Source organism: Apis mellifera, linkage group LG14 (assembly GCF_003254395.2).
Source record: "Apis mellifera strain DH4 linkage group LG14, Amel_HAv3.1, whole genome shotgun sequence".
NCBI classification, from domain to species: domain Eukaryota; kingdom Metazoa; phylum Arthropoda; class Insecta; order Hymenoptera; family Apidae; genus Apis; species Apis mellifera.
The window spans coordinates 5,151,055-5,174,697 of NC_037651.1; the positions used below are offsets into that span (position 1 = coordinate 5,151,055).

General features: G+C 27.9%; 2 protein-coding genes and 1 long non-coding RNA gene across 6 annotated transcripts; 1 reads left to right on the top strand and 2 right to left on the bottom strand.

Annotated features, from left to right (window-relative positions):
* Positions 1-13,028: 13,028 nt before the first annotated feature.
* On the bottom strand, positions 13,029-16,910 carry LOC102656671. Of its 3 annotated transcripts, none has more exons than XR_003306096.1 (3): positions 16,731-16,910; positions 15,331-15,506; positions 13,029-13,900 (listed from the first exon to the last, which is right to left on the bottom strand). It is a non-coding gene; the product is annotated as an uncharacterized LOC102656671 (long non-coding RNA). The 3 variants fall into 3 exon arrangements; XR_408673.3 differs by having other exon boundaries at positions 16,719-16,910; XR_001705575.2 differs by lacking the exon at positions 16,731-16,910 and adding an exon at positions 15,581-15,729.
* Positions 16,911-17,044: 134 nt separating this feature from the next.
* On the top strand, positions 17,045-21,130 carry LOC550857 (protein enhancer of sevenless 2B). Of its 2 annotated transcripts, XM_006560227.3 has the most exons (7): positions 17,119-17,194; positions 17,275-17,881; positions 18,567-18,664; positions 18,780-18,899; positions 18,981-19,146; positions 19,229-19,402; positions 19,483-21,130. In XM_006560227.3, exons 2-6 carry the CDS (start codon positions 17,804-17,806, stop codon positions 19,400-19,402), a joined length of 636 nt encoding a protein of 211 aa, XP_006560290.1. In that variant the 5' UTR covers positions 17,119-17,194; positions 17,275-17,803; the 3' UTR covers positions 19,483-21,130. The 2 variants fall into 2 exon arrangements, with proteins under 2 accessions (XP_016771740.1, XP_006560290.1); XM_016916251.2 differs by having other exon boundaries at positions 17,045-17,881.
* A 799-nt stretch (positions 21,131-21,929) lies between these two features.
* Positions 21,930-23,383, bottom strand: LOC413110 (DNA-directed RNA polymerases I, II, and III subunit RPABC1). The gene is made up of 2 exons (XM_396561.4): positions 22,882-23,383; positions 21,930-22,784 (listed from the first exon to the last, which is right to left on the bottom strand). The coding sequence occupies exons 1-2, from the start codon at positions 23,181-23,183 to the stop codon at positions 22,454-22,456; spliced, it is 633 nt and encodes a 210-aa protein (XP_396561.1). The 5' UTR covers positions 23,184-23,383; the 3' UTR covers positions 21,930-22,453.
* Between the last annotated feature and the right edge of the window lie 260 nt (positions 23,384-23,643).

A 23,643-nucleotide genomic window follows, 5' to 3' on the forward strand; every position in this document is an offset into this window, starting at 1 on the left:
GATCGAGGAGAGAAAGGCCGGTTTTCTTCTGAAGCGCGTTTTAGCAAGCAGCAGATCCAGGCAGTCAGCCATAAGCCCCGCATCATGGCCGTCGACTCACCGTTATGTGCCGAGCATCGGTGAAGCCCTCGTGCCCCCTATACAAAAGAGAGAGGCCCGACCCCCTCTGTCCCTCGGGCGCTTGAAATTCAACCCCGGCACTGTCGGTCGGTGCAGGGTTGCCAGATCATATTGCGAACGCGACGTTGCAGCGCGCCGTTATCGATGCTTACCGCACACCCGGACAATCACCTAACCTCAAATTCAGCTGTAGAACGAGTGTAGCTCACTTCTGTTATCAACAACGTCAAGCTTCAGAATACCCTTGTCTAAATTGAATAAGTGGTTTTCAAAAGCGCCGCGAACTATGTATTTCTAAATATATTTTCTTTTCGTTATTTCTTTCTTATTTGTTTTTTATTTAATTGAATATTCGTGGTTTACCAATAGCTGTTCCTATTATTAAAATATTTTGTATTATAGTGCGTGAAAATAAAAGAAACGAATAAAATAAAACGAAAATTATATTTTATGATAGAATTATAGTATATTTAAAGCTATGCCAAGATTCCATTGCGAATGCATTATTACGGAACATATGTTTCATAAATTCTACGCTTTTTGTTGATACTTCTAAAGAGCGAATTGCTAATTATTTGTCGTCAGCAACAGGTCATACTCTCTTTTCTTGTCTATCCGGAAGTCAGTGCACATATAGAATAATAATATAGTGTCTTGTAGAATAATAAATAACATCATGTACGTAGGATATATTATATGTTATATTTTTATTTTTCATAGAGAATTTTTCTTCCCAAATTGTATTGTTTAGTAGAATAAATATATTAATTTTACGTATAAGTTATCGAAAAAATAATAATTTGCGATTGTTAAATGTTTAGCAATAAAATATAATATAAATATAAATGATTTTTCCATGACATTTAAAAATTCCTAAAATTCCATGATATATTTAAGCCTATATGAAATAGGAACAGAATTTTTATCCGACAATCATGACTGGCATGAAATTGTGACTAACAAAAGAGAACAATGGAAAAATGATCGGAAGGTGTAGTCATAACTGCATAGCACCGTGTTGCGGCTCAAAATACGCTTCGTATACGAACTGACTATTGCTTCGTTCGATACGAACACGTGTTCTCGATGCGGCTACTATACGATATTGTCGCAAAATGACATGTGGGCCACGGTGCGGCAGAATGTGCGCGGACGAAGCATAAGGTCTGACAGTCGAGGGACGGGCATGGAGCTCCGCTTTATCGTGAGCCAATCCGAGAGCTCTGACCTTGAGTAACTCTAGAGAGAGAGATATATTTAGCTGTGAGCAGTTCGAGGTGCTGCTAGCTAGCTCTCCCTTACACTCTAAAGTCTCTCTTTAGAGTAGATACTCGCAGCGGTGGATTATAACGAGGGAGTTTCGTCAAGGGAAACTCCACAGAGTTGTCCTTCTATATCCTTTTGATAGATTAGAGTTCAAAAATTGTTACAATTACGAAGAGAGAAAGATATTAAAAGTAAAAAGTTTAAAAAAATTGATTTTCTTTTGTATTTTATTCAAAAAAATATTCATAAAATTTTTTAAAGCGATTGAAATGAATGATATCAAAATTTTTAATCTGTTAAAGAAAATCCTTAAAATGTTATTTATCGACTTTGATGTTAAATAAAAAAACACATTACAATTTTCTAATAAAAAATCTTTTTTCAACAAAACAGTTCAAAGTTCCTGTAAAAATTAAAATTCTTTTGAGATAATTTTTTCTATGAATTGTGACAAGTATGGATTTCTATTTTTTAAATCTCTTTTTTTTTATTTCTTATATAAATATTTGCAAATGTTTGGTTTTTAATAAAATTAAGAATTTTCTTTTCAAAACAATTTTAAATATTTTCTAGTCTCTGTAGGCTGTTATTACAGGACTATCTACTTACTAACAAGGATGTTGCGCGTGAGCAACTTTAAGAAGGGCGATGAAAGTAGGTCTCTGCAATAATGTTCATCATTTTTTCAAATTCCATTTTCTGTTATATCTTTGATTGATATATTGATTCATCTAAAATATAATTTGCAATTTATTCTAATGATTTTTTTCCATTTTATTTTATACATTCAAGTTAATATAATTTCAAACTAAAATATGAAATTAAAAATTCTCTGAAATACACGTGGATTTTAAAGTAGTTTCAAATAATATATTGATTATTACCGATGTTTTGTCGTTTTCAGGGACATTTGATTATTTTGGAATGTTGTATCGTGAACAGCTAGGTGATGATGATGAGTTTAAAACCAGTTCTCCTTGGATGCTTTGAGGGGCCAAGAGTTTCATGAGATATTCAGGATTATTCGCCCCCGTTTCCGTGAATCTTTGGAGACAATTAGACACTTCCAAATTATAGCTTACTTCTGACAACTATCCCCGTTGTTCATCTATGAACTTTCCTGCAATTTGAGAGTAATTAGATGTAAAAAAAAAAGTTATACTGTACATAATGTATTATTTGTTATAAGAAAGATATAAAATATTATCATTGTTACATAAATGTTATAAAAATATAATTTTTTTACGTACTATACTTATTATTATGCACTGTAAAACAAAAGTTAAACTATTGAGTGAATTGTTTCATAGTACAATTTGTTCAATAGGTCCGTAATATCATCTTGTGAATTACATCTATTTGACATCAAAGCATAAATTGAATTGGGAAAATGAAGGATGGATGAACATTGTATTGACTTACAAATTCCATTATATCCTCATATAACATCAATTTCATTATACAATTTAAAATGAATATTGTTTGAAACCGACATAATAACTGTGATATCTCATTGCATTTATACTTGTTTACTCCGAACAAAATACATTTATCAGTTAATGATACCGCTATACTTTAGATAGCTGATGATTTGCTATCTTAAATCTTACGGAATTTCTTTCAGAATTTTAATTTCACTTTTAACGAATAATTAAAAAAAAAAAAACAGCCTCTTCTTTTAAAGAGACATGTGTAAAACATGTGTACTTACGAATAAAAAATATGCATAATCCATCCTTTATTTTTTCCAATTCCTCGAATCAAACGATAAACGAGATAATACGTAATCGTGGTATTTTCAAAAAAATCACGTATGTACACACGCTTTCCGATTCCTGAATGCAGAGATATCGGCCCGTGACATTCGAAAATCCGGCACAACACAAGAGCAACAAGTCCTTCGGTGCAAGATCGATCCATCCGATCGATCAGAGTATGGCGCGTGGCAATGCCACTTCGAATTTCCACGAGATCTATTTACACGGAACACCAATAGTTCGATGCGCAACAGGCGAACCGAGATTTCACTCTCTTACAAGAGAGTACGACACACATATACATACATACATACATATATACACACATATATATACATATATATACATACACACATATATAACGAGAGAAAGAGAAAGAGAGAAAGGGGGGTAGGAGTCGGGGAGCGAGGGAACAGGTTGGAAAAAGAAGTGAGACGGTAGAAACGAGAGTGATAGGGGCGAGAAGAGAGCGAGATAGAAATGCTCCAGGAATGCTAGAACGAGATGAGATACACAACACGGGAGAGGCCGAGGGAGAGGGAGAATTACAAGAGAGCAAGAACAGGAGATCGACAAGAGAGAGGGATAAAGAGGATATGGGACCGAAGAGGAGGCAGAGTGAAAAAGATAGAGAGTGAGAAAGGCTACAAGTCTGTGCGGTATTCCTTTCAGTGTGATTGTCATTCATGCATTGTGAATCAGGGACTTTATTTTTAGAAGCGACTGAATGAAAGTGGAGTACCCCGTAGTAGTAGTATAATGTCAATGGTAGGAGGAGGAAGAAGTAGTGAAGGAGGAGGAGGAGGAGGAGGAGGAGGTGGAAGAGGTGGAGGAGGAGGAGGAGGAGGAGGAGAACGACGAAGAGGAGGAGAATGAGGAAGAGAAGTACGCGATAGAGGGAAGGGGTGCAAGAGAAAGAAAGACAGCCCATCGACGAGAAAGAGGGCGAGGGAGGGAATGAGGAAGACGTTCCACCGATCTGCGAGTAAATCGTACTACGTCCTCACACGTGCTTGCTCTCCCTCCTCCCTTTCCCCCCCCTTTTCGCCACTACCACTACGATCACCACCACCCTCAGTCAACGACACAAACTACGGGACACGCGAACGCAGAAAGCACACGCACGTGCCCACTCGGACGCGGATGTCGTTTACCTATACCCCTATGAATCGGTGACGGAGAATCGGTAGAGATGGAGAGTGGAACATTGAAAAGCGTGTACAGTTGTTGGAAAGAATCCAGAAGAGATTATAAAGTCAGCTGATTAATATCGATACATTTACATCATGATTTCATTCTAATCTCTAACAGATTTATATGAAGAATACAAAGCTCTGATATTCTCTATGATAATATGATCTTTTTTTTTAATAATAGTAATATTGTACAAGATTTCTGGATGACCTTTCATTAAGAAAACAAATGAATCAATTATAATTGAAATATTCAATTTCACCTTCAATTTATTATTTTACTACAAGAATCCTAATTTTTTCCAATAATTATCAATAAAATTCCTCTGAAACTATAGAAATCATGGATTAAAACTCTGAAATCTCTTAGTTTGAAATAAAGATAATTCGATATATTTTATAGTAAACTCTTTCCAACAAAAACGCCTAACACATGACAGGGTTAAATTTCCAGCCATCCATCCCATACAAATCATAAAAGAAAACAAAACTGTCCTTCCGTAATGTATCATTCACTGCGATATATCTCAATGAAAGCTTTCGAAAATTGGGTCTCGCAAGGAGATTCAGAAGATAAAGAGGCAGACGGACGAAATAACTGACGAGGTCACGGCTGACGAAAGTGAGACAAGGAGAGAGATGGCCGCGCATACACACACGTATACAGCGTGACGGCGTGCGTAAGCAACGATCCAATAAATAGTAGGATCATTGACACCGTCCGCGTGGCTGGGCTTCAACCGACGCGTACTACGATGTTTACAGTTTAATTCGAGATACTCGAAATGTCACGTGCGCACGTTAGGCGTACTATTCACGATAAACGTGAGTCTTTCCGCCCGGAGGAGAGGGAACGAGAGCGGGTCTTGAGGGGATAGAAGGGGCAGATGATTTGACAAATTGCTCGTGAAATGAGTCACTGAGAACGCCTTGCGTTCATTCGTGTATTCTCTTTCGGATGTTTCTCTTCTCTCTCTCCGTAGCTCAGTCGTAATACATACACACACATATATATATATATAATATACTCAAGGTCCACCAACAACATTCCCGTTATCTGAATTGGATTATCAAACTGCGTGCAGCCTTGACCCAGGACAAACTCTTATCTCGTACGTATGTAAACAGAACGGCATGCATTCGATTTGCGTCACATATCCTGCATAGTGTCTCGAACCTGGCCTGTATTGCAATACGTGATGGGATTCGATAATGTTCTTCCGTTTCGATGTAACTTGTTTCTCCGAAGAATTTCTAGATGAATGAAATTGGTTGGTGGATTAACAAGAATGTGGTTTCGATATGGGATATATTTTCAGAAATTTGTTAAAAGTGATAGAAAAAAGTAAGAATATTATATACCTTCTTCTTGATTTACTTTACTTATATTTCTCCTATTTTTAAATTTAAAGAAAAATCCTGATTTTTCTGAATTATATTTGATAAATTGGATTAAGATGTATTTAAGATGTAGGAATTGATAGTGAAATGAAAATCCTTGATTCTATAAAAAAAAAATTAAATAAAAATTAAGCGAATTCTTGTTAAGTTTAATCTTTCTTAGATAAAAAAAAATAACAGTAATAAATGCAACCTGTTTCAAGTAACGTGTGAATGAGCTAGGGTTAGTTATCGGTATGCATGTAGATAAGAGTTTTCATGAATGGACGCTTATTTTTTTTTTTTCTTGCCATCGTGCTTACGTGAATGGATGCGATGTTAATTGTCCATGCACTTTTACGAGATGAAACTCGGTTGATCCCAACATGAATAGATGAATATTGAATAGCGTGGTAAAAAAACTAAAAAAAAAAAAAGAAAGTAACTTAAAAATATTGAGATTATATATAAACTAAAGTGCAATTTAAAAATTTATAAAATTTATTAAATTTAGTAATAATTTAAATATAATGATTTATAGAGTTAGTAATTAAATAGCTAAATAAATATTATTGTTGGGTATTCCAATTTAAAAATTGGAACAAAAAGATTCAAAAAATAAAATATTATGAAATATTTGTAACGTTATTTTCATGATTGTTTAATCATTATAATTTTATCCTCTTCTTAAACATTTATGCAATCGTTACTTAATTCCATTCAAAACTTTTTCAAAATCTGAAAACATTGAATATCGATTCTTATTTATAATATAATAACTATATTTATATATATATTTTTAGAAATTTTCCTAGAATAAAAATCGAAAGCATTTGTAAAATCTATCTAATATACATGATGTAACAGTGATATTAAAATACAAACATTTGTTTCGTTTAAAATAATTTAATTTTTATGATAGTAAAAAAAAAAATGATTTTAGATTCATGATGATTCATCTGGCTAATATATATATATATTTTTTATATTCAATGCATTCGAATATTTGTTTATGTAAATAAAATATAAAATTAGAATAAAAGATTTTTAATCTTTAATATGCTTATTCATCAAAATTTTTATGTAATAATATTCCAATGCAACGATATTAATAAATATAAAAATTTTGAGGTCAATGTAATATAGGTATTTATTATTTATTTATTTATCAAAATTGAAAAATTCAATTATAACTCGAATCGTTAATTTAATGATTAATGGATAATGATTAATAGATAATGTAAAAATATAAGTACAATCTAAACGCAGTGTGGATGAATGTCTGAATCATTGGTTAGAACTCGTTAAGCAAGATTGCAAGATAGTCAAGAAGCGATGTTTGCTCAGAAGAGAGACTGAAATTGAGATGAGCATAAGATCAAGTTGCATATCTCGTATTCCGGATTCTGATTTCTCTACAAGCGAACAAGTAAGATTTCAAATAAAATCTCATTGACCACGAGGCGAAATGTTATCTTTTATATACTAGAATTACGCATTTGGGAGAAGTTGGACTGTAGCGATGATAAGATAACACGTTCTCGATTGGCTCGTTAATATGTTTCCAATACTTACGAGTTTAATTTAAGTTTGATTTAATAATATTCATTTTAATAATAGAAATAATTATTTATTTTTCTTAATAACAAAATGAAATGAATTTCAAAAACAATTTATGTTTATGAATATATTTTTGATTATCTATTTTAAAATGATTGTTTTATCAGCAAATTTACTATCATTGAATACAGCAATGAATATAGATGATCTGAATTCATATATTTCAAAATATACTTATCTTTATTTAAATTATTTTTAACTTCAATATTAAAATATTTCTTTTTCTATAATTCTTATACATAATATTAATTCTTTGTTACATTATTCTAACATTTTAATATTTTATTTATTTTATCATTATTTATAATTATTATTTATTATCAAATACTATATTGTTTTTGATAATAATAATTCAATAACAGTGATCAGAGTGAATAACTTTAACTTTTTAACACTCTATCAATTACAGCAATGATATAAATTACCAATGCAATTAATTACTAAAATATGATCTTTTACCCCTATGTACTCTCCTATTTTGTCCACACTTGGAACACGATCGTTTTCTATTTCAATACCAATCTTAACAACGTATTAAAAGCTGGACATCAACTGCGTTATCCGCAGGCGCGTGGAGATGAATTGATTTTTAAAATCGGCTCGCTCGACATCTCGACGACTCGTCCGTGAAGATATTGCCTTCATGCTGATCACGAGTCACCAATAACATTCGTCAGCGATAAATCGACGTTGTGCAACCATATCGTTCCATGCATCATGAAAACAAATCGCTGACGTTTGACACTGAACTCTTTCGACGACGTGTGTCGACGTGTGTACTATTATCGCGTGTCCTGATGACAGATTCCTTTGTGATGAACGTCTTCGATTCGCATCGTTATCCAGAACAGCCGAAATGGAATTAACCCCTTGAGGGATGCGGTATTCGGTGCAGCCGCCTGAAAGAATTCACCGTGAAAAGGGGGTTGAGCAAACAAAGTTAAGTGCAACAAAGGAAACACATGGTGGAGATTCATGAGCATGGTAGCTCTATTAAAAATTTTAATTGCATAACAGTGTATTTTCTTTCAAGATTCATAGTTCTATTCATGAAAATAATAAGAAGCTAATATCACTTAAGATTCCTTGTATGTTGTATTTTCTACTTGATGCTAATTGATGTTCAAGTTAATATTGAAAATTGAAATATAATTTTAAGATATTTTCTAATAACATTTTCTCGTATATTTCTATTCGATATATACATTTTCAATCAATAAAAAATTCACGTTTTCAATAATTAAATAGCTTAGTTTCAAAAGAAAGTTTTAATTATATACATTTTATGCAGGCAATTACAATTACGGTCTTTTAGACTTTTTACATAATACATAATTCTTACACGTCAGTTGACGTCATTTTATGCAATGATGGATGTGAATCATTATCGACACATGCTATAGGTTATTTCAAATATTACCATTATATTTCATTCACAAATTTCTCAACAAATATATTTTTCCACTTTCAAGAAAGAAATTATATAAGTATATGCTTTAAAGTAATTGAAAATTTATGGTAGAAACTATATACATATACCAATTATAGATAATTACATAGATAATTTTCTGTCACATTTTAAAAGCTTCATTCATTCAACTTTCTAAATGCAATAATAAGAGAGTAATAAAAAATATATATTATATAATTAAATCCATGCAATAATATTAATATGTTTAAAATTAAAATGAAATTAAATGCGGTATTGATATATTGATCAAATTTAAAAATAAAAAGGGTCAGGATCAAAAAATAAAAATTTGGTGTTATGAAGCAATTGATGTGATGATAAAATTGAATGATATTGTATAAAAAAAATTAACATTAATTGACAAATCGTTGAACGAATGAATTTAAATTATTTTTTTTTACATACAAACTGTAAACTTTATCGTATTCGATTGATCTACAGCTATAGATTTGACGAATACTACCTTGGATACTGTCAATCTCGGTCGGTAATTACGAAAGTCAATTTCGCAGGTTCACTCTTCTCTTATCTACCCGACCTCTTCGAGTGGAAGTCAAGTATATTATCTCTCCTTATTGTTGCGTTTTGCTGCAGCATTGAAGAAAACTAAAGGATTACATTTTGTATGATAATTCAAAATGAAATGCATTTAAAAAAATAAATATTTGTAGCAATTATAATCATATAACAAACATTTAAAGAATATAAAAATATTAAGATATACGAAAATATATTCCACTTATAACATACATGCAATACAAAATATTGTACATATATATAATTTATATGTATATAATTATTAAAAAAAGATTTGGCATGGAATATTTAATTTCTATATTATATCGAAACTTTATCTTGCAATAACAAAAATTCTTCATCAATGCGCATGCGCACTAAAACTACACTAATTTTTTAAATATTTATCAATATATATAAGATTTTATATTTAATTTTCTTTTTTAATCGATTTTTCTTTATAATCTATTGCTATTTCTATAAAATTATTTCTAAAATATATAAAAATATTAAATAAAATAATCTGATAACTTTTTGTGATCGTAAATGTTTCACCGTATTACTGTTCCTTCGTAGACTATCATAGTTCTGTGCCAAGCACACGTAAGTAAGTACGTACTTACGTACATACGTATCAGTGGATATACTGAGATCAGACTATGGATTATAATCTCGCTCTCTCTACAAGGATGCCATGCTCCGCGGTTTGCGCTAATGAACCAGCAAGCCTTTATGATGGTTTTATTCTCTTACGTCACCAGATTCATCGGTATGGCCTCGGTTCGCACGTAACGTCGGACCTCTGGCGGCTTGTTCTGGAAGCAGGCCAGCTAGGACGCGCCAAGCTAACGAGTTTTTTTCCGGTGATAAAGGCTGACGTAAAAGTTACCCGGAAAATGGTAGGAAAATCGTCGCGTTCTATAGCAGAAGCTCTCTTTAAACATTTAAAACCTCTACACTTTAAACTTTACCGCTTGTTTTTTTGAACGCTTTTCTTAGGAATATGCTATGCGATGTATAACCAAACTATGAGAGGAATATTTTTCCTTTAAATTCTTTTAAATTTTTTTAATATATAATTCTATTATACATTAAAAAATATAAAAAAACTAATTAATAAGAAATGGTGAAAATGATTATTTATATAATATGTTTGAATTAATTTAAGGAATTGGTCAATTTTTTTTTAGATTCAAAATCATTAAATTTTCTTCAACCAATTTTACTATAATAAATAATAAAATATCTTACTATAATAAATAATAAAATAATAAATATGATTTAGCAATATTATCTTACCTCTTCAACAAGAATTGCATAAAGTTCTTTAGGGTTTCCCGTATCCTTTTTGCACCTGCCGGATCTGTTCTGGCTCTGCAGGTGCTTAGGAAAGTGCAGGACGTGATCACTCACACTCTTATATTCGCAAAGGCTGTTCCTTCTCTACACTTAAATATTATCTTCTTATTATTTATATATCTATATGAAGTATACCTGTCTATTCTTTAATTGACATATTATTTTTATAAAAAAACAAACTTTTATGGAAAATCTTATAGTTTTTTGTAAATTTATATATTTTTTTAATTGATATATTTTTATAGAATATTATCAAATCACATAACTTTTTGGAATAAAAAAACTCTTGAATTCTTTTTTAGTTTCTCGAAGATAACCTAACTCTTCTTTCACAAAAATGAAATTGAAATTTGTTAATTATACTTCAAGGTTTTTAAATTAGTGTTCAATTTAAAATTTTTTTTATATATTATTAACAGAATTTATAGTTTTCTACAAGTATAAAGTAAAAAATAACCTAATTTAGATTTAAAACTATCTTTTTATGAATCGAATATATCAATGCGATTGAAACTTCACTTTAATCGTAACTATTTTGAATTTTTGTTGAAATATATAATAATTTTTTATATAACTTTTTATAATCACATTGAAAAATCGTATTTATTCTCTTGTAAAATTAGATATACTATATAAATATAAATATATCAATTCGTTAAATACATTTTTGACAGCGAAGAGACAGTGTTTAAATTGAAGGTAGAAATCATCGATGCGTAACTAACTATCCGAACTTCCCTCCAATAACAAAAACACCTGTTACTCTGTTACAGAGTCCGCAAACACGAGATATTCTATTCATTTTCATATAGGATCTAAGTTATTCATCGTCTACTGTAATATACAGTTTTCTACATTACCGGAAATATTAACTTGCAAAGATGGCAGCACTTACCAAAAGCCGAATTTCTACAATAAATGATCGATAATTAAACTTCTATTTTTTAATTTAAGAAGTTCTTGATATAAATTTTATTGTTTTATGTTTTTAAATTTTATTTGCAAACTGGAATTATTAAAATAAGTTATTAAAGTAATATTTTTATATATCTCTATATAAAATTTTAATAGATTATTAAAAAAATAGAACATATAAATATATATACTTATTATTATTGTTCTTACATATTATATATTTTATAATGATAAAATTATATCTTATTTAATATAGGAATATAAAAAAATTGAAAAAATATAAAATACATTTTTTATCAGATTTTAAATTTTTTGTTGACCTTTAATATTTTTTGTTATTTGATTGAACAATCAATTTTCTCATTTGAAATAGTGTAATTATAAATAATTGATGACTTGATATTTAAAATGATGAATATTGATAATTACGAAACGATAACAATATTTACCAATAGAACGTTCGATGGACAATGTAACATGTAGTGTGTGTCAGATGATGGTGCGTCAGAGGATGACGTCAGCTATGATCTTGACGCGGATTTACAGTATCATTTTCATCGATTGAATTTGAACTTTTTTTTTTTTCTTTCTTTTTTCTTTCTCTCTCTATCTTTGACGTATATTCAATATTTTCATACTTTCATCTTACACGTAGTAAATATTGATCGATTCATTCGAAAAGATATTTTTTCAATCCATTAACATGCGCGACTATTTTTAATTTCAATTTTATTTTTAGTTGAAATTCAATGTTCCAATAAGTTTAAATTTAATGTTTTTTTATATTGATGCTTTGTTATAAAATAAAGATTATATTATTCTTGTTTAGTTTTAATTAATAAATATAAATAATAAAATACAATAAATATTAGAAAAAAAAAATACAAATTACACTTGGCGATTTTATTATCATTTTCAATTTTTTTTAAAAGAATAGCTAAAAGAACAGGACCTTCAATATCAAAAACACGACGAACATACAAATGCCTTATTATGTCTGGTTAGCGCTCGCAGTTAAACTATTGAATATGTGACTGGATTCCATTCCATAATTTCGTAAACTTTTTTAAAAAATTTAATAATTGAAATTTTTATAATATTCCTTTATTTATAGTATCCCATTATGAAATACTCAATATTATAAAATATAAATAAAACATTTAAATTATTTAAATGCATTTTAATTTTGTTAATATAAAATGCAATTTTAATATAAATATAAAATAATTATATTTAATATAAATATAAAAGAATTAATAAAATTCTTCATCGTGAACATAATAATATAAAGTAAAACACATATATCATATGTCCTCTTACTCTCACTCTTAGCTAGTAATCGATCAAAAATGGTAAATCATTGACACGCGCTCAAACATCTCGTAGAAAATTCAGCGGACACTTTATTCTGTTATTTTCATTGTGAAAATGTTTTTTTTTTCATGAACATGATCAGAAAGCGCGTTCACCTCGTGAACGAGGATGCAAAATGAACCAATGTAAATTTAGAACCGCCTTCTTTCTTCGTTTCGTAATAGGTTAAAAGATGAAACGTTTCACCGTGAATAAACTACTAATGTTTTTTTTTTTTTTCCATTTTCTCTTATTATATAAAAACATTATAGAAAATCCACAAAATTTAGCAAATTTTTTTCTTAACACGATCATCTGTAAAATAAATAGTAAAACTTATCAATTTTTAAAATTTTTCTCAAATAATAAATTCAACGAAGAACAAATTTGATGTGAAGATCAAGGCAATCATAGTATTGCTTTAATATAAAAAAATCCGAATTGCTTGACGAGTCGGTTGAAATCACACGACTGGACCTCGGAGACCTGGACGTCGAGGCTGAAAACCTTGGAGCTCAGGGCCATTGTCGGGTGGGGCCTTTACCTCTCTTCCCTTTCCCTTTGATAGGTACGGGAGCCTTTCATCTCCTGGAACATGCCGGAGAGAAGAACTTCTGTGTGCACGAGAGCCTATGTCTTCAACATTGTTAAAGGGGGATACGAACACCGGGAAGATGAGCTATGGTAGCGTCGTCTTCAGACAAGAACCGAAATTGCATTTTCACTAAGGCTCGTCCTCAAATATGAACAAACCCTTTCTTATTCTTTTTCATTTTTTCCACTTATTTTTTATCTCTTTTCTTTTTTTTTTTTACGTTTCTTATTTCATTTCATTTCTCTACTCGCCTTTTTCTTTACCATGCTTGTCTTTAATCTTGTTTTCGAAGAGTCCTTTTCTTCTCCTAATCCTTTCATTCCCTTGTTTGCGGCTTGTATTCTTCGAGAAACAGCTAGGATCATGCGAATGATTTCGAGTTCAAGGTTAATTCGACAATTTAAAGAACTATGAGAATGAAATATTTTTAAAAATCATCGATCATAAATAAATTCGTAAATATAATTGAAATATTTATTATTGATTTTTTCTTAATTTTTTAATCAATGTGATCTTTAATATAGATGAAATTAATTGCACGATATCACAATTGATTTAATTATTCTTTAATAAGCTCGTTTATTTAATATATCAATCTTTATTAGATAATATAATGGTTATGATAATGAAAATGGTAAATTAAAAACATTTGTTAAAGTTAACAAAATAACTCTTCAAAATCACGGGAAACCTTAATAAAATTGTTTGAATATTATTTAAATTCCATTAATCGGATTTTAACGTATACAATTTATATTTTTCGCATTAGAAACCTTTCCTGTGCAGAATCTTTTTATTTCTATTCTTGATTCAATGTGAAATTTTTTATTATAAAAGATTACTTTAAATTCATATCATATTGTGTAATTTGTAATCTGCAAAGATTAATTAAAAATTTGACAATTTAATCATCTAAAAGCTTATTGTACAATCAGTTTCATATTCAAGTTATAAATTAAATTTCAAATATAATAAATTATTAGAATAATATTAGAATTATAATAAAATTGATTTTACATCAATTTTCCTTATACATGTTATTTGATGTATGATTTTTTAATGTTCCTTACTTTGTTTTACAAAAGAACTTATTATTATAAGGAACATGCAAAACGAAATCACGTTCGTTATTGGAAATAAAGACTAGGACTAGCTTGATTAAATGGCGTGCGAATGTCTTGGAAACTTTCATTGAATGTGGGCGGAAGCATGCATTTGTGATGCCCGTAAATCTTGAACAGGAAGCGAACGCGCGCGTATTCATGAATTTGCCACTGCCTTTCCATAAAAATTCTGATCACGCTGCTACAGCTCAAAATTCAATTGAATAAATATAATTTTATATTATTCATTTTTATCCCTTAAACACAAAATTTTGCTTTGCATTAGCATTTTTTTTTTAATTCCGACTAAACATTAATTCGTTTTAAATTACAAAAACAGTTTGCAGAGAACAGTTTAGCAGGACATCAATTTTTCATTCTTTTTATTCCATTAGATTATGCACAAAATAATTTTTTAAAATTAATTTTGATCGATGAATTTTGAAAATATATTGAAAATATATTTCATCTTTTTATTGCCCTAAAAAAAAAAAAATTAATATTTCTTTTCTTCTATTACAATCTATTTCTCAATTATTTTTTAAATTATTAATATCAATGTCAATATAGATAAGTTATTGACCTATCGTTATTAATCGTTGACAATTCTTTTTATCTTTTTAATGAAAGATGTATGATCGATGAGGCGTATTATCTAGAACAAAATTAATGGAAATATTACCATCAAGATCCCTCGACGTGTAAATTGCACTTGGTAGCTACGTTTAATTGGAAGACCGTTTGCAAGATGGTACAATCCGGCCTCGCTTTCATCGTTGCAGTCGCACAAAGGTAATTCAATTTCCGCGCTAACGCGCACAACCATGTATATCGTTGCGCATGAGTGTGATTACTTTCCTAAAAACATCAGTCCTTACAAACAACTAAGCAATAACCTAAATAAACAAATATATTCGCATGACGAGTCTTACATAAGAGTTTGGTATACAGTAACGAGTCGACATTATTCGCGTGACAAACTGCTCTTGACAAGAATTTACAAGAAATTTACAGGAAATTTTGATCTGATTATATATATTAGCTATGATCGTTTTAAGAGAAAAAAATATATATGTATTTTTACCGTTTTTTGTTTATAAATTGCAATCGAAAACTGAATTGAATTATTGAATTTTTTATATAATATAAATTTTGAAAATGATTTTGTTCATAATTTTTAAGAATTTGGATTGAAATTTTCCTTTTTTCTAAATGATTCTTTTCAAATTTTTATTGAGAAAGAAATGAATAATAAAATCTTCATAACACTTTTTTAATATCATTATTAAAGTAAGCTTTATTAAACCACTTAATGATATCTATATATAACGAAGAATTATTGATTAGTATAGTTAAACAAATTTTTCTTTGCATTAATCACTTCTACTATAATAAACAATCAAACTGAATCAAATATCTTCATGGTTATGTTTTTTATTTTTTTTATATGTTTTCAAAACAAATTTGCACTCAGCAGAGATAATAATAATTGGATGCATTGATCCGTTGCTTAGTTGAATGTATATAGATAAAGTGAAAACGTAATGAGATATATCTTATATATTTTATAAGTCGAATAATAATTTTCAATATGTGAATTTTGTCAAAATATACAATTATTTCCTATATAGTGTAATCTGATTTTTAGGTTATCTTTTTTAAGTGTTGTATTGTTTGTAACAATGACAAAATTTTTAATACTGATCTGTTTTTATTGTTGTTTATAATTAATTTATGTGTTCGACAATAATGATTATAATGCAAAATATTTATTCATTGTACAATCAATATTCTATTTTTAACTATTTCTAATAAAAATTTTTATGCAAAAATTAAACTATTAACAAATATATTATATTCACAAAATTTCCATATAGCAAACTACTTGAATAATATAAAATCAATTTTTATTTTTTTGCTAAGAAAATTACATTTGTGATAATAATTACAATAATCAAATGCGAAAAATACGGCTTTTATTCGGTAATTATTAGATGTTTGATATCCATTATTCAATCGCAATTTACTCTACAGAGCAGGAAATGACAGAAAATGGAAAATGCGCAGTACCTTATTATTCACCTTGATTTCTGTTTCTTCTATAATATTTGTAAAAATTTATACTATTTGTAAAGAATCTCTTAAAATATTAAAAAAGAATATTTTCCAATATTTAAACGTTAAGAAACATGTCAAATTTATCGCCATTTCAATTTTAATTATTCATTTTTATTTAAATCGTAAGATAAAAATACACACATACATAACATTTAATTTAATTTTAAATAAAAATTAAAAGAATAAAAATATATTCATCAAAAAATTGAAATGGTATATAAATGCAAATATCTTTGCAAGTCACAACATGGATATGTATTCTGACGATCTCATAAAATATAAAATGGTGGTGGAGCAGTCGACGCAACATTCTTAAAACACGCATGCGCGCGCCTGCGCCACAGAAAAGTAGTACGCTGGACTTTTCATTTCACGGAATCGTGCACGTCTTTTCATGGCATACAAAATTTTGCAACGAATGTGAACAGGTCGTTTAACTTGAATTTCAAATTTGTAATTATTCACTTGATATCTAGATAAATTGGACATATCTATATTCTGTGAACAGAATTCATACGTCGAGGTGCGCAGTGATCAATGCGCATTGTCAGCCTGAAACACAGTGAGCAGATCAGTGGGAGAGTCGAGTGTAATGTCTGATAAGACAAGCGATGGACAACCGTGAGAGTGCATGATCGTATTTTCAATTTTGACAGTTCAACGAAGAAGTGACTGAAAAGATATCAAGTATTCATGAAAAGCACTATAATCATACTTAATATGTATAATTTGATGTGCCATTAATCAAGATAGTCTAACGAAAGACTAATTCAGAAAATCGCACGAACAGAAAAAAAGCACGAGTGGTCAGTGTGTGTGCGCGTTGTTGAGCACTACGTGTCTTTTGTTGGAATAGACATACTATATAACAAAAAAGTTTGTCTTTATTAAAAGAAATAAAATAAAATAATTCGATATCTGTCTTAAGTTTTTCCATTAACAAACAAAGGCTGATTCTGGTGTTGCCTTTGAGGACTAGATATAACACTGCCTCTCTTTTTCCCTCTCGTTCTTGTTCTTGAGGACGAAGAAGAAGAATGGAGGCGATAGCAAAGCACGATTTTACAGCGACGGCCGAAGATGAGCTTAGTTTTCGAAGAAGCCAAATCTTAAAGGTTTGTATATTATATAAAATAATATGAAAATTATCCCTAAATTATAAAAATATTTATTCATTGATACTTTTATCAAAGAGAGCTTACCGATCCCGAACTTTCTGAACTGCTTTCGTTACAATCGTATATATACATATATACATAATATGTCTTGAGGATATTTGCGATAATATACGAATTTTATAAATTAATTATTATTATTATCTTGTTATTTTGTTAATAATTAAACAAAAATTATTTTAATATTATTAATTAATTAACAAATATATTCACACATTTAATATTAATTTATTTCTATACATTTGTTTCGAAATATGTAACACAAAATTTGATATTTAATATTTTTATGATAATAAATTTTCTTGCTTTTTCTTCTGTTATCTGATGATTCATAATACAAATTATTTGAAAGATATTTATAAATAATTTATTCATTACTTAGCTATAAAAATAAATAAAAACAAATATAATTTATGCATATGGTTTTATTATTAATATATAAAAAAACACTTGATTTTTTCGAGTATATTTTTTTTTTATAAAAATTTAAATAACTTTAAGAAAAAGATTAAAGATTATAATAATTAAAATAGAAATTAAAAATTAAAATTTATTTTTTTTGTATATAAAAATTTTTATTAATAAATTATTAATAAATAATTAAATATATAATTTTTTTTTATAGATTCTGAATATGGAGGATGATATGAATTGGTACAGAGCTGAATTAGATTCCAGAGAAGGACTCATTCCAAGTAATTATATAGAGATGAAAAATCATGAGTGGGTATTTTTATAAGTTTTTTTTATTAAACATTCATGTAAATATTATTGTAAACATTATTATATATATGTAGAACAATCTAAATGTATTTTATATTTGATTTGTTTCATTTAGCTGGTATTATGGAAGGATAACCAGAGCAGATGCAGAAAGACTATTAATGAACAAACATGAAGGCGCCTTTCTTATTAGAATCAGTGAAAGTTCTCCTGGTGATTTCTCTTTATCTGTGAAGTTAGTAAAAAATTTTTAAAACTTTATTGATTTAAGTATTGTATTTAATTATTTGAACAAATTCTTAATGATTTTTTATAGATGTTCAGATGGTGTACAACATTTCAAAGTATTAAGAGATGCTCAAGGTAAATTTTTCCTCTGGGTGGTCAAATTTAACAGTCTTAATGAATTAGTAGAATATCATCGTACAGCATCTGTATCTCGTTCACAAGATGTTAAACTGAGAGATATGGTACCAGAAGAAGTAATTATCTTTTTTATAATAAATAAAATGTGAAATAAAAAAAGTTATTGACTTTACAATGTGAGATTATATATTGTTTCAGTGTTTAGTGCAAGCATTATATGATTTCCAACCTCAAGAACCTGGTGAACTTGAATTCAAACGAGGTGATGTAATTACTGTTACTGATCGTACAGATCAACATTGGTGGCATGGAGAAATTGGTAATAGACGAGGCCTGTTTCCTTCTACATATGTTACTCCATATCACTCCTAGGTAAATATTATTAGTTATAGTTTTAATTAATTTATTATTGTTTTTTTATAGTTTGTATAAAAAAAAATATTTTATTCTAGGCCTCATGTTGTGCACACAGAGGCCAAAGGCATCGGCCACATTATCCCACCACTATCACGTACAGGATCAGACTTACTGCAGAATTAATCAACAACATTTTACAAACTCCACCTATTGAATGGGCTACCAGGATGTATTGGTGGTCTAGGCGTAGAGTTGTTTAAATAAAATCAATATTATTGCCAATATTTTTTATTGGTCTCATTGAAAAAAATTCTTCGTATTTAGTAATTTATATAAACAAATGTAGAGTTCCTGATATAGTATATAACAGGGTAGCTTTTTTGTTATTGGATTTATTAGAGGAATTTTTCATTGGGACTAATACTGCTATTCAACATATTTGATAGATGTGGGTATTATATAATAGACACCACATTAAATTATCTTAAATTTAATTTTCTGTAATGAATACTCAAATAGAAAATAGATCTGAGAGATAAATTTACAATATTTAAATATAATAAATGAAATTTTAAATGGTGTTTTCTATATCTTGGTAGTCCATTGATGGAGTATATGTAAAACTTATAATATTAACTATATACGTCAGTAAAGAAAAATATTGATCGTATTAAGAAGGAAGATGCGTATTATTTCAAAACAGGTTTATAAACGGGCTGGCATAAACGTTGTATTTTTCAATACGAATTTATTGTTTGAAGTACGGGGACCTTGGTGATAAAAAGCCTAGTAAGCTATCCATATGCGAGATACAAAAGAACTTTATATAGATATATATAGCATTATAACGCGTCGCCTTTTGGCATAAAATGCACACCACATTCTGCCTCTATGTTGTGAATATTTTTACAAATATTTGTGGAAGAAAATATTCTTCCGGCGGTTAAGATACGTCTGATATTATTACATCAGATATACTTGCTGTGTATCATATACATATAGACTTGTACTATTCAGACTGTATGTGGAATAATTATTCTGGCATCTCCTGAGGTAAATCTTTTTATCAAGTATTAGCAAAGGAATAAGCAGTTTAAATAAGCTGTTTTGCTTTTTGATTTTTCCAATTATATGCAAATAATTGGAAATTTTATTTTTATCATTGCCCTTTATGCTATGAAACAATTTTTTGAAAAATTGTTTTTTCTTCTAAAGGTTTTATAATGAAAAAAATGAACAAAACAAGTTTTTTACACAAACATCATACATACTTATTCATTTCTAATATGACTGATACATTCTTTGTAATGTAAGAAATATTAGTAACTGAAAAAATTATAGAATGAAAATAAATATATAAATTTTTAGAAAAATTATTTGAATTTATATTATTTAATGTTTTCATAATGAGAAATTTATATTTCTTAACGCATTTTTCTGATAAAAAGCGATATCTATGTATATATATATATATATATATATATGATTAACAATAAGTAAACTATGAAAATAAACTACTTTTGAATGAATAGTATGTATAATGTTTTTGTTTTAAAACTTATTGATGTTAATGTGCGGAAATTCATGTATATTTTTTAAATATTTCTTTTTATCTAATTATTTCGATATTCTTGCTTTCTTATTTCCGTGTAAACAATAAGAATATGTAGTCCTATTGTGTAATTATTATTATTCGTTATGTTTACATTTTATTGATAACAATATATTATATTAATTACTCTTGCATGCATTATTTACTTATGCCCATCTACTATAATTATTTTTTTAAATTAAGATTTCATATCCCATATTTCATATTCATAAATGATATATTTTAGCTCATGTAACTGCTTTGCAAAATATATAGGCAAGTAATCTTAAATGCTTATGCATGTATTATATTTAAATAGATAAAAATAGAAAGTAAATATTAAAAAATATAAAATCTTTGTTTTTAATATTACAAAATGATTCTTGTTGCAAACTTTTCTCTTATTAATATGTTGGTTCTTATTGTTAATAATTTTTAAAATTAATTATATTTTATATAATTCCTTCTCAAAAATAATTTTTATATTGATAAAATTAAAAATTTGTAAGAAAATATAAATAATATATAATGTTCGCCTTTTATAAAGTTTACATTTTAAAAAAATATGATATTTAATTATTTAAGTTTAAAATTTTTAAAATATAAGATTATGTATTTTATTCTTTGTGTTAATGTTAATGTTATTAAGAGTATAAATATTTAGGAATAATTGAATCTTATCAAGAACTCTGAAAAATCAGTACTTTATATTATAGATATATAGCATATAGATTTTCTTGCCTAGTACTTAAAAGAAAATTATTATTGTATTGAATATCTTTTGTGGAAATCTATTTTCTTTTTTATTGTATAATAAGTTTTTGATTACTTTTTTTATGTTTGTATGTTATTTTTTGTATATGATATTTATTTTTTAATATTCTATATTAAATCATTTATATTAAATGTTGAAACAGAATTTTTTAAAACAGTAATAATTACAGCAATATAAAAAATATAATTGTTATAAAATATTGCTTTTACTATATGTATACAATTGCTTAAATAAATTTGGAATTGAGTTGTCATACAGACAACGATATATCACACATCTGGACCAAAAAATGTATAATAATAAAAATGTAATAAAATATATATGTTTGAACAAAATTTTGTTTTACCAATCTTTATTTTATTTATTATATTGTCAAATGTGTAATCAAATTACACTGCTTACATTTTTATGTTTAATAAGCTAATTAAAATATTATAAAGAAATGTATTATTGCAAATATATCAATCATTATTAACTGCCTAATGTATAAGTTGATACTTAACTATTAATTATGTAGTTATAAAATGCAAATATAATAAAATATCATGTGAAAAATGACTTTTATTTTTTTCTTAATATTTCAATATTAATTGAAATAGTATTTAATAGTTTTTTTATATAATAATTATAAAAATTATGATCTAGTTTTTACTTATAAAATAATACAACATTAGAAATAAATTATATTAATATGAAAATATTAACACACAAGTCTATAAGAAATATATCTTCCAGCAGTTTCAGAGGGCCTAATAATTTTTACAACTTGTCCACGTTTTAAACCAAAATAACGTGCCACTGGATCACCAGCTTGTATACGCATTAATTGATTCTCTTTTAATTTATATCTAGTAAGTAATTCCTCTTTTTCATCTGGTGTAAGTACAATATGTTCAGGTACTAATTCATGCTCTGTAATATTAATAAGTAATTCGGATTCTAAAAATTGCTCTAATATATATTTTGGTGCCATATCCACCAATGATTGTTTTGCAGATGGTGTCATCCCTTGCTGTACAACAATAATAGCCCTATAAAGAAACAAAATAAAAACTTAAAGTTATCAAGAATTAATGATTCTTAAATTATTATATTAAAAATAAACATTCATCTATCATGACAAATTACCTATGAATTTTTTCTTCTTGCATACGTTGACAATAAGTTTTAATAGTTTTAATACCAATTTTTGGTTCATCGGGAAAAAATACAAACAATTGATCTGTTGGATCATCATTATGAGCAACTAAAACTATCAGATCACTACGTGCCGGTCTTTTTTCACTTGGTTTATCTCCAAATTGTTCTTTAAATTGTTCCAGAGTTTGATCCAATTCATCTTGTGTAACCAAATAACCTCGATCATGACATAATTGCATTACCGTTTTCCTTATTCGCCATAATTTATATGTTTCAGCTTCATCATCCATTTTTTAAGAAAATTAAAATTAAAATTAACACTAAATAATTAAAAAATTATATAAATATTTTTCACTTTTCTTTCGTTTGTTGCTTTTTCTAACTTCTGCAAATAATACGTTTGTAATAGATATAATCTCACGTTTTTAAACTACACGATTATAACTAATGTACGCATGCGTGTCATTAAACTGTGAACCAAGCTTTAAGTTAAAGAATAAATTTTATCATAAAATATATGAAGAATAATTAAAAAGATATTGTTGCGCATCATAACAATTGTTGCGTAATATGTACACGATAGATTGATGATAATATATAACCTTTGTTAAAAACATGTAATAGTATAATAGTAGTAACAATATTAACAATAATTCCTAGGTATTATGAAATAATTTTTATATTATAATAATATTATTATATACTATAGTTAAATTTATATAAATTATATACTATAATATAGTTAATATA